The sequence below is a fragment of the Daktulosphaira vitifoliae genome, unplaced genomic scaffold (assembly GCF_025091365.1).
Source record: "Daktulosphaira vitifoliae isolate Bord-2020 unplaced genomic scaffold, ASM2509136v1 Scaffold_4, whole genome shotgun sequence".
Taxonomy (NCBI): domain Eukaryota; kingdom Metazoa; phylum Arthropoda; class Insecta; order Hemiptera; family Phylloxeridae; genus Daktulosphaira; species Daktulosphaira vitifoliae.
The window spans coordinates 9,650,819-9,663,277 of NW_026099575.1; the positions used below are offsets into that span (position 1 = coordinate 9,650,819).

General features: G+C 23.7%; 1 protein-coding gene across 1 annotated transcript in view; it reads left to right on the top strand.

Annotated features, from left to right (window-relative positions):
• The window catches only part of LOC126905467 (LHFPL tetraspan subfamily member 1 protein-like), a 111,848-nt gene that overhangs the window by 1,310 nt on the left and 98,079 nt on the right, over positions 1 to 12,459 (top strand). Inside the window, exon 2 of the mRNA XM_050685188.1 lies at positions 11,964 to 12,065. Within this exon, the coding sequence (XP_050541145.1) occupies positions 11,964 to 12,065 (102 nt within the window). The remainder of the gene's footprint in view (positions 1 to 11,963; positions 12,066 to 12,459) is intronic.

A 12,459-nucleotide genomic window follows, 5' to 3' on the forward strand; every position in this document is an offset into this window, starting at 1 on the left:
ATTTTCAAAATGGGATAATTTCTACTTTATATAACAAGTTTAACCGAAACGAAAATTTTAAACTGTTGTATAAAATATTCAAATTTCATTTTTAATATTTACAAAAACTTTTTTTAAAAGCTGTTTGAAATTGTAGATACTTTTTTCTTTAATTTTATGAGTTCCAAAAATACATAAAATCGAAAAAAATTTCAATGAATATTAAAGTAGTAAAAATAAGTTTTAAAACATTAAGCTCTTTAACAGTTTATGTTATGTACAATATTATAATAAGTACATGCAAAGATGTTTTCTTTAGACTTCATCTCGGCGTGACCTAGTGTCGATGTATCTTGATAATGTCACATAAGAAAAGATAGATGTTTTCCCTTTATTTCTTCGTGCTTTAAGTATGCACGCGCTGGGTTTTAGGACCTGGTGTCAATGTTGAATGAATAATGTATGGCAGGTAAAGCTTACAGTTTTTCGTCGCTAAAATTGTATGCGAAATAATATAACAAGCTTTAATAGAGATAAAAAGGGGGTATAGATTAGTAGTTGGTGAAAAATATACAACCCTGTTACCTTAACTGGAAAACTTTATTAGATGGAAAAATATACGTGTCAAAAAGGACCTTTAGATAGTTAGTGACCAAATTGCTATTTTGCAGGTTTTTATGACGCCGATGATCTAAAAATGAAATAGTAAGCGTCAAATGATATAGAAGTGGGCATAATAATGTAACATTTTTATATACCATTATTTTTATATATTTCATTATTTATATTCAATGATACAAAGTGAAATAGTAAATTAACAGTAGTGTGACGTAGTTTATCAAAAGTTTTCTCTGGTAGTCTGCACTGTAAATATTTTTAATTATTGATTAATAATATACATTTTAATGATGAAATTTTACTGTATGAGTTATAACTGACATAATAATCATTATTTTTTACTAAAAATTTAAAGTTACGTATGAAATTTTGTTTTCAAATTACAGTGAAATTAAATTTACGTGAAAGTAGTTATTAATGTTGACTATCATTAATTTTCTTTTCCTTTTTAGATTGTTGATTAAAATATAAATATTTACTCAATAACGTTTATGGTTTATTTAATAATTTTTTTTTCAAATCACAACATCCAAATAACAAAATAACTTATGTATATATATATATATATATTTATTACAATATATTTTTCTTTACATATCTCTAATTGGAAAATATAAAATGATTATTTCATGTTTCACGACAATTGTAGTGTGTAATGTGTGTATGTGTTTAGTACTAAGCTATAAATATTTAACCTTGAATTCTTAATGTTTATGTCTTCTCAATAGTGCCTTTCTTAAATTTTTTCCAAACTTTAGATGCACGACTCTTATATAGTCATCTTATTTGTGTTATTTACACAACCAATAATTCTTGATTTAATTAAATTTTGTTATACAGAAAAACAAAACTTGCATAACATATTCTTACGAGATTCGATATATCATTATGGTGACGAGGTACTCATGCATGTACAACCTGTCGCATCTTTATCTACAATTAATTTTTTTTTTAATATTGATAGTACTGATAAGTGCTAACGTCGTGAAAAAGAACCGGTGGGTTACATTCAATAGATAATATAAATGTTAGTGGACGTATTTTGTGTTAACAAAATTTAAGGTCGTGTATACATTATCAATGTATTAATTACAATTAACAGAGTGCCACAGCATTCACTGACAACATAAATAACTTTCTGATTTAGTTAATATTTTTTACTGATTCTTTTTTAAATAACAGTTATACATTAGGTATAAATTATATCTCAATAATTTATATTATTACATTTTATTAAAAATATTAATTATTTTTGAATTTTAAATAAAATTAAAAAAAAAAAATTCAAGATAGATATTTTGTAGAGTATATTTAAAAAAAAATTTAGTAAAAATATATCTTATTAATATTCAGTAGTAAATAGTCTGTATCATTTGAATGTTTGTGAAAATTAGAATTTTCATGGGTTATTTTACGGTATTAAACATTGAAATGCGTGTTGAGACAAGAACAGAAGAAAAGTAAGATAAGTAGTTTTATCTCTTTATAGATAAAACCACTCATTAAATAATAGGTATTGATCGTGTTTTTATTTGAACTCTAGTCGGCCATTGGAATGTTAATAATTTTTATGGAAAAATTTGTATTCATATCATATTTAGTATGAAAAGAATATGTTTACTTCTGTCTCTTTTTATAAAACATAGCCAGAGTTCGTACCGTAGAATAAATACAGAAAAATTCAAATTTTACAAAATTTTAAATGTTACAGAAAATTAATTACCAAACATTAATGAGAAATTTTTTTCACCAAATTATTTTTTTAAATCTATTCTGAAAAATGGCTATTTTGACATTTTTTTTACATTTTAACATTAACAAAAGTAAACTGGATCAAAAGTTATTTAAGTTGTCAGTGAATGCTAGGCAACCTGTATAGTAAAAATAATAAAATCTTGTACAGTACTAGTTACGCTGTAGTTTTAATCTTAATTGCCCAACTATAAAATTTGGTTTGTTTAGAGGCAATGTTTTTTAAGACTTAATAAAACATTTTACATTAAAGTGGGCGAAATCTTATTTTAAGTAGTGTTATTTTTGAATATCTCCTACTTTTCTAACCTAATTTACATGTTTGTGAATTTCAGCCAAAAAGAAAGAATAAGTGAAAATTGAGGTTAATAGCAAACTCGTGTGTTATATCTACGACTATTTTTTTGAACTCTTTAAAATAATTATTATGAACTTTAATTTAAGTTTACTACTAAAAATCAACTAAATAACAAAAATTATAATTATGTTTGTTACATAGGGTTCATATTATAAAATATTATATTGTACAAATAATCTCAAATAAATATATAACCTATAAATTATTCATTGTTTACGTTTTAAATAACATAATGTATAGTGGTTCTTTTATTATGACCACTTCTCATTTAATCGAAAAATAAAAATAATGTTTAATTTTTTATTTTGTTCTTTCTAAGTTACATATTGTTTGGATTTTTCAATTATGATGCATTTTTTATACTAATCACTTATACCCTTTAAGGTCAACTTAATTTTTTCAAAATAACGCACATAATTAATTAGTTTACGAATTTTATAATCATTATCAAATTAATTAATTATTATTAATAATAATTTTCTTAATAATATCATATAATTGAGAAAATGAATTTTTGATAACAATTTTTGAGCCAATATTTTAGAAATTATTAACAATTTAATGTAATAGCTGGTGGTGCTAGAGATCACTAGGCATTTCTCAATAAGACTTCACCTCCCACTAAGGTATAAAAACATTAATAACTTGAAAAATTGGTCCAAAAGTTGTTATCACTCTCTATTATTGATAATGTTAATTAAAATATTATATAATAATAATATAATATTAATATAAATATATTAAAATATATATAAATGTATAATAAGGGTCTTATTAAGAGTATAATAATATTAGGAAAAAGTTGTAATATATGTTAATAAAAGGATCGATTTATACATATATATAATGTAAGTATATGATATCATGTATAATATAATATTATACAATATATTTTTCTCAAGGTTTTATTTTAATAATAGTAATAGTTTTACAACTTATTTTTAATTTTAAATGAATGTATTTAAGGCCCATGAAAACTTGGCATTATGTATTGTTGCATTTAGTTATGTATGAGGCTGATGATTATAAAACTTTTAATAATTTCCAAATTATATGAGGCTTAAAACATTTACAAGTTTAATTTTGGATTTGAAAAATATTTTTAGCACTTTTTTTGACTTTCACACTACTAAAAAATGTTAATATACATCTATAAATTGACTGCGAGTTTAGACAAATAATTTTCTCTCTTTTTACACTAGTATTATGCGTTACTACTCACGTTTCCATTGACATTGATATATTTATTTTAATAGCACAGCTACAGTAATACTATAACGCACTACGAAAAACAATACATATACGTCAAATAAAATAAATTTGGAGTACAAAATAATAGGAAAAAAACTTTTTTTAAAGCTCGAATTGATATCTATCAGATTTCATAAATAAAAATCCCGTGATGGTTACAAAGTAAAGTCGAAATTTAAAATAATTGAATTTGAAACAATTTCACTTAAGATTTACGAATTCATGTTATGCTTACGATAGAATTATTGTGGGAGTTGTTGTGCAGTAGCTATGCATTTAGTTTTTGGTTCAATTCCCTATACGGTGTATATATTCTTATGACTGTACTGCCTACGGCATTCTGTATTGTGACTGAGTACACTATACTTAATAGAACCAATTCCATAGAGGATAATGTTTGCACGATTTTTCTTTTAGATTTTAGGGTAATCAATGTATGCCATTCCGTGACACATTGACTATCCATTTGTCTCAATAAAAACGTGATTTAAAGTATTTATTGAATTTTCTGTTAATTTTTGCCTTTAATTAATATTTTTTATGACAAGTAGTGTTGAATTAAAAAATAATATTAAACAATTTTTGAAGTTGGAGTGTTACATACTTTATTCATTTTTTACTTTTGACATTAATAAATTATAATATATTTTTTGGATAAATAATGTATTAGAGTTATATTTTATTTTGTGGGAATATTTATTCACATATATATTTAATTTTGAAAACAAAGCAAAGATATTAATTTTACAGATGTGGAGTTAAAGTAAGAATATAATTATTCAAGGTCATATGTTTTTCCTTCTTAAATGCTATTAGTTATATTGTAGATTTTAATGGCTGCTTGGCAATTTACCGATTTAGTAGATTTATTCTAGGTGAAAGTAAAAGTTGAGCGTTTTCAAAATAATTTATTGTCCAAAGATCACTAGTCCTTTAGTGGTGTTTTCTAATTTACTCTGAACATCTTTGTGCTACTTTGTCCGCCTGAGGTAAGTTTTGTGTGAATTACGTACGTACTACTTAAAGTATATTTGTTCACTGTGATTAGCGTGGAAGAATGCATTTGAGTAAAACCGGATGGGCGAAATAAAGGCAAAATGACGGTGAAACCATAGCGTTTAATAACTACTGGATCCCAGTCAAGTTTCAAACTTTTTGCACCTAAAATATTATAATGATCGTTTTTTTTTTTATTTAGATTTTAAAACAACCGTTACTTTTGACGGTTTTACTCTCTTTAAGAAATTGTTGGGGCGTCGTTAGGAACATAAACTTTACGACGTCTCTCCGCTCTCTTATTTCGCCGGAGTGTAAAAGCACAGGTTTTGTAACTTGGTTGTTATTGTTGTTAAACTTGTTTTTCGCTCAATTCGGTGTCTCTACTGACTTGTGAGGTCGGAGTACATTACAATAAACAATTATGGACAATAGTTTTTTCCCCTACTGTGATGTTTATTGCTAACATTTTTCTTAGTTAAGTATTCGTGTGTACACAGCTTGCAAAATATACACTAGTCGTAATCTCTAAAATATCTATGAAAATCTCCTTTATATGATATACATTTAATTAAGACTACTAGTCTTCTTAAAATTATTTAATTATATTTTATATATATTTTATTATACTGTATGTATATATTTGCTATATTTTCTATTAATTTATTTTTAATAATCTTAATAAATGGATTATAATCCATTTTATGTAATTTACGTATCACCTACAAATTAGAAATATATTTATAAATATTTAACTATTATCTAACGTGGCGTTTAAGATTCGTTAAATGAAAAATAAGACTACCTTTTTTCTTGACTTATGGCAATACCTAAGAGAACCGCAGTAAATATACAAATGTGCATGTAATATTTAAATAAAATTTTTAAATATTTTACAAAAGAATCAAAATATTAGATTTCGTTTAAGTTATTAATGTTCTCGACTGAATCTAGTCAGCTTGTATATATAGTTATGACTCATAAATTGTCCTCGTGTGGTTCGAAGTTGATTTAGGGTTTTCAGTAATATAAAGTCTACACAAATAAGATAAAAATTACACATATATATTAAAGAAACTAAAAATAACTTTAAAACTAATCACCAAGGACATTTCATGACCGGAATAAATTGTATGTATTGATTATGAACTCTGTTTTTGAAGAGAAGTTCCAGAATAAAATATTCAATAAATTTAATTTTCATATTTTTATAATATTATTATTTAAGTGTTAATTAAGTGAACAATTAAATAATAAAATAAAGTTTATTTAAAGTTTAGGTTACTATAGTATTATTATTTTTTGTTGTCAATTATTATTGTTACAATTAATTTATTTTAAATACAATAAAATCGGCTAATTAAAATATAGTTGTAAGAAATTAAAAATATTACTAAATTCTACATATTTATTCCTATAAAATACAAACATTTATTAATAATTAATAATTATAATTGTTCATTTATTAATAACACTAGTTTACAAATAAAAAAAAATTTTCTGACCTATGACTTATGATAGTCATTTTTTATGTAAAATCGTCCACTGAGTCCGAAAATGAAGTCCAAAATACAAAAAGTAGAACAGTTTTTGAGTTATTGCGAAATTAGCGTTTTTCGTGTACCGCGAAAAAACGTTTTCATTATATTCTAAATATCTTTAATTGCATTCAACCGATATTCATTTTTTTTACATAAAATTAAACAATATTAAATTACCTATAACTTTTATCTTAAACAATTTTTTATTTGACTTTTTTGTCGTTTGCTATCTACGAATTTACCACTGAATTTTTATCATTTTTTTCAAAATGTCAGAAAAAATTCAGAGTTTTACGTAAAATACACCAATAAAAAATAAATTTATCAACAATAATTTTAATAGACGTTATACTCTAATACATAACAAAGAAAATGATATATTATTTTGTAAAATTGATAAAAAAATGAAGAAGTTATGCGCGATTGAAAAATAAAACAAATTTCCTAATATCAGAGTTTTTTAATTCGATGCTTTTATTTTGTAAAATATAGACAAATTACTCACAATATTACTTTTCAAAATAAAATTTCGATTTTTTAAATAACCTAAGGTTATTTCCTACAAAATGAAATTTAGAATTACGAACAAAAAAACTTCACCTTGGCCACACTGCTCATCACTAATTGGTAGCACTGTACCTTTTGTCATTTGAAATAAAACGGATAAATTTATTTTGGTTTATTTAAACGGTTTGTTTAAAGAATTTGGTGAGCCATATGATCCAACAGAATGGCGTTTGTTTATTGATAGCAGTAAAAAATATTAAAGAAATATTAAAGTAAAAATGATACGCAGATTGCAATGTACTAGTAAAATTCGGCGGTGTAACAAAAATGTATTCGCCACACGCATAACAAAATTTATTGGGGTTATTCTTACACTTATATTGAAGTTTATTCGAACTCATTTTTATCTTTATTAAGAATAAACGTAAAATAGTTATATGAATTATTTAAATATCTTAGAAAAAATGAATATATTAATAGAATATAGAACGCTTCTATGACCAAAATAAATTTATCCGTTTTAGTTCAAATGACAAAAGGTACAGTGCTACCAATTAGTGATGAGCAGTGTGGCCAAGGTGAAGTTTTTTTGTTCGTAATTCTAAATTTCATTTTGTAGGAAATAACCTTAGGTTATTTAAAAAATCGAAATTTTATTTTGAAAAGTAATATTGTGAGTAATTTGTCTATATTTTACAAAATAAAAGCATCGAATTAAAAAACTCTGATATTAGGAAATTTGTTTTATTTTTCAATCGCGCATAACTTCTTCATTTTTTTATCAATTTTACAAAATAATATATCATTTTCTTTGTTATGTATTAGAGTATAACGTCTATTAAAATTATTGTTGATAAATTTATTTTTTATTGGTGTATTTTACGTAAAACTCTGAATTTTTTCTGACATTTTGAAAAAAATGATAAAAATTCAGTGGTAAATTCGTAGATAGCAAACGACAAAAAAGTCAAATAAAAAATTGTTTAAGATAAAAGTTATAGGTAATTTAATATTGTTTAATTTTATGTAAAAAAAATGAATATCGGTTGAATGCAATTAAAGATATTTAGAATATAATGAAAACGTTTTTTCGCGGTACACGAAAAACGCTAATTTCGCAATAACTCAAAAACTGTTCTACTTTTTGTATTTTGGACTTCATTTTCGGACTCAGTGGACGATTTTACATAAAAAATGACTATCATAAGTCATAGGTCAATTTTGTTGTAAACTAGTGTAATTATTCACAGTATATTCCAATTGAAAATTAATAATTTAATATTTTTAATATTATGAAGGAAATAATGTTAGATTTATGACGATGTTTAATGTTAATTATATTTAATAAAAGTATCAGCAATAACATAGTAAAAAAATTATTTTGTAGTTTAAAATTTTTAATATTATTAATACATAGCTATATTATTGTTGATACTTTTGTTAAATATTAACATTGTAACATTGAACATTATATCCTTATAAAATTGAATTAAATTCACATTTGTATATTTCATTTTACTTATTGAGTAACTTTCGTGAACTGAAAACTAATAAAACATCAGACGAGCGAATACAACTCAAATGGCTTTTTGTTTTGGTACAGTAGTAATTTAATCCAAGTTATTCTTTGACCGTAGACCAAGGGTTAACTTTAAATCTGTTGTACAGGTTTTTGATTTTATATTCAGAAAATAAGTTAGAATTACTATTAGGTCTTTTGGTGAAATCTAGATAACTCGTTTAGTTTTATTTATATATCCTTTATTCGTAAATAAATGAGCAATAATTTGAAATTCATAAGAAAACTCTCTGAATTTCTCTTAAAAATAGAATGATGTTAGTTATAATAAAGCAGTATTATGTTATTGATATAATACTTCGTTCACCATCACCAACCCTACAAAGCACATATTAAATTATTTTTCATAAAACCAAATTATTTTCATATTTCAATTGAATCCAAATGTCTAGTTAAAAATTTGTGTGTGAAATTGTCATACTCTGTTATGTAAATAATGTTATATTACTATGTTTTATTTGATTTACTTAAACATAATAATTATCTTTAGGGAGTTATTAATTTTGTTAAACTCATAAAAGTTAATTGAAAAAGTTTACCAAAATAAGACCTATTAAAAATTCGCACATGAACCATAAATTATATCAATTATTTTTATTAACAATACAAAGTTGAGTTTTAATTAATAAATTTCAGAATATTAAAAAAAACTTTACTACTAAGAAAAGCTTTTTCGGTATATACATCAAACAAAAACATCTTTACAACTGAGCATAAATAATGATAAAAACACTAAAATTGCTAAGGAAAAACTTTACGTGCTGAAAAAACCCCTATCCATTAAAATGTTAGTATTCACTAATTTCAATTAACATCTTTAATCATCAAATATGAATGGTTTTTTATTTATTCATAATTTATTTTAGTTATTTAATATTACAATTTGATATTAAAGTTTTTGAAGTAATGTTTAAGGTTATATCGGATGTTCCTACGGGTTCTGAAATCTTTAACAATTTTTGATTTAGTGAATATTTTACGTTACTTTTTTTAATCTATTTTAATAATTTTTAACTACGTCAAAGTAATTTTTTTATTATTTGTTTCTAACAGAATAAAAAAATACATTTTTTAATTATTCAAAATTTAAAAATAGTGATTATTTCGCGTTATAAGTATTTTAATGGATCGATAACAACTTAAGCACTTATGCTTATTGAGTTACAATCATTTAAAATATAAAGTGAGTATGGAACGTGGGTGGCGTATACGTACACCAGTTCGAAGTGTATATAAAATACTCACTCCATTTATTTAAATACTTGTAACTCAATAAGTATTTATACCAAAGTTCTTATTGACCCTACAAAATATTTTGTAAGAAAATAATTAAATATAAATAAATTAAATAAATATAGCCTTTTTTAGTTATTTTATAATTTCAAAATTTTTTTTTTTTTATTTTTTTTTTTTTTACGCTTTTATTAGCCTATTAAGGGCCATAGCGGCCTCCCCAAAGGAGGAGGTTTCTTAACGATTTATACTCCGGGACGGGTCGTTAGTCCGTATAATTTCAAAATTATATAAAATAATTATAATTTCTTAATAATTAAAAAAATTAGTATATTTTATTATATTTGATTTTATTTATAAATTTTAAAGGCCAGTAACAATAAATTACCAAAATAAAATATTTAGATGTAAAATTTACGAATTGATTATGAAAAAAGTGTATCTAGTTCCAAAAAAAAAATTAATTAAGTTGCAGGTTAAATTTAATAGTAAAAGAGTTGATAAAAACATTTGAATCTAATTTTGTATCTTTTTCACCTAGAATACATTATTTAATAAAGACTATAGGGTGAAGAACTAAGATAGTATTATTATCAAGAATCAATGATATATAAATCAAAATATTGAACTAATGTTAAAGCAATGATATAATATTTCTGTTGGCCTAAAGTAATTTTATACATATAATTATAAATATTTTTTCTAATTAATTTTTTTATTTTATGATTTTTTTTCATTAGATACACTTTTTTTGTGATCAACTTTTAATTTTCACATTTAATTATCTTATTTTGTTAATTTATTGTATATGGCCTTTATATTTTATAAATACAGTATTTTTTGTAATTAATATTTATTATTTTTAAAAATGAACATTTCTATAAGTTCTTATGAAAATATAGGTTCAAATTAAAGATAGTGAAAAAAACTAATTTTTTGTTAATGGAACAATCCTTTTTTTAATTTTACAAAGTGACTATGTTCATATTGACCTAATTTTTAGGAAATATTAATTTTATGTAATTTTAATGTCAACTTGTTTTGCTCAAATTAAAAGATGAAAATTCAATATGTCTAATAGTTTTAGTTGAAATTATTTTTATAACTTGGCCATTTTTTTGATTTGTCAAGATGATAAAAATCTACTCACTAAAATGAACCAAATTTATTAAACATTGACATCAATTAACATATTATGTGTATTTTCGACACGCTGTGTTCTAATATAAGCTATGAGACCTTTTTTCACTTCTGTTAGTTATTGTCTTAAAATAAAGTGTTATTTTTGTGGTTCAAAACCTTTGAATTCCTATAAAACTACGTTTTATAGTTTACTAACCTTCTATAGCCGTTTTGGGAGCTCCTATCCTAAAATACCCGCAAGCTACTGTAATCGACAGAAGAAGCACTGTTTCTGACTGATTTACCGTAAAAGTTTAACTTAACAATAGTCCTCTCACATTACACTTGAGTAATGTATGTATATTCGAGTATAAGATGTTGGTTTTAAAGAAGTTTGTTTACGACAAAAACTTTTAATGATATGAAAGTTGAAATGCAAGATGTGGATTTGAAACGAGTATGGGTTAAATCGTTCGGCAATTTGGCTCGTCAATAAAATATTGTATAGGCATCAATGTTCCGAAAAGGAACAACAAAAACATTGTATTGCACATGGATTCAGTTTGAAAGATATTTCTCCATTCAATATGATTCTCATAACTCGCTTCACCTTGTAGTGTACCTATCCAATGTACATATGTACTTTTAGTGAATTTATAATATCGATAATGTTTATGGTTCATAAGAGTGATTAATGAATGAAATATATTAATATTAAATAATGTGAAACGTTAAAAATAAATATGAATTAATCCTATTCGTAACGTCTTTTTCTTTATTAAAAAAGTAATTGAATTTTTAATGAACTTTTAATCCTTCTACGGCTGACAATTATTAATAGATATTAATATTTTTTACTACGCATTGCTGTTCAGCATCATTAAAAACTTCTGTAAAACTACGAGTAATTATTCAGCTTAATTTTAAAAGAAAAATAAATATAGTTTTCATTATTTTTTAAACCGCAGTTTAGTAGTTTCTATTATTAATAACCATAATAAATTGAATGTTTTTTTTATATTTTTAGATGGCTACTACCTTAACCATTACCGGAATGTGTTGGGCAACATTATCGTTAGCAGCATCGTTTTTGTGTAGTTCTGGGTTTTATTTACCATTTTGGATACAGGTAAAAAATATAGTAATTCTAGTCATATACACAATAGTTCTTTTCAAATGGGATAATAATCAAAATGATAGTGTGTTTTAATTGATTTTTATTTTAATTGTTTTTTAACTTAGCGATTTATTTATTATAAAGAATTAAAAATATTTCTTAATATTTTCATTATTAATATGCAGAAACAAAAATTGTTAGTAGATAAAATTAGTTTATATATGTTAATTAATTATGTTAATTAATTCATACAAAAGCGTTATAACATTAGAGATACTACGAGATAAATATCCAATAATCATCAATGTAGGATTTTAATTGATTTCTCTTAATATAAAGCGTTAAAAAAGTCATAGTTCTCGTATATGTCATGTACAAACGATTTAATCAAAGAATTTTAATTATA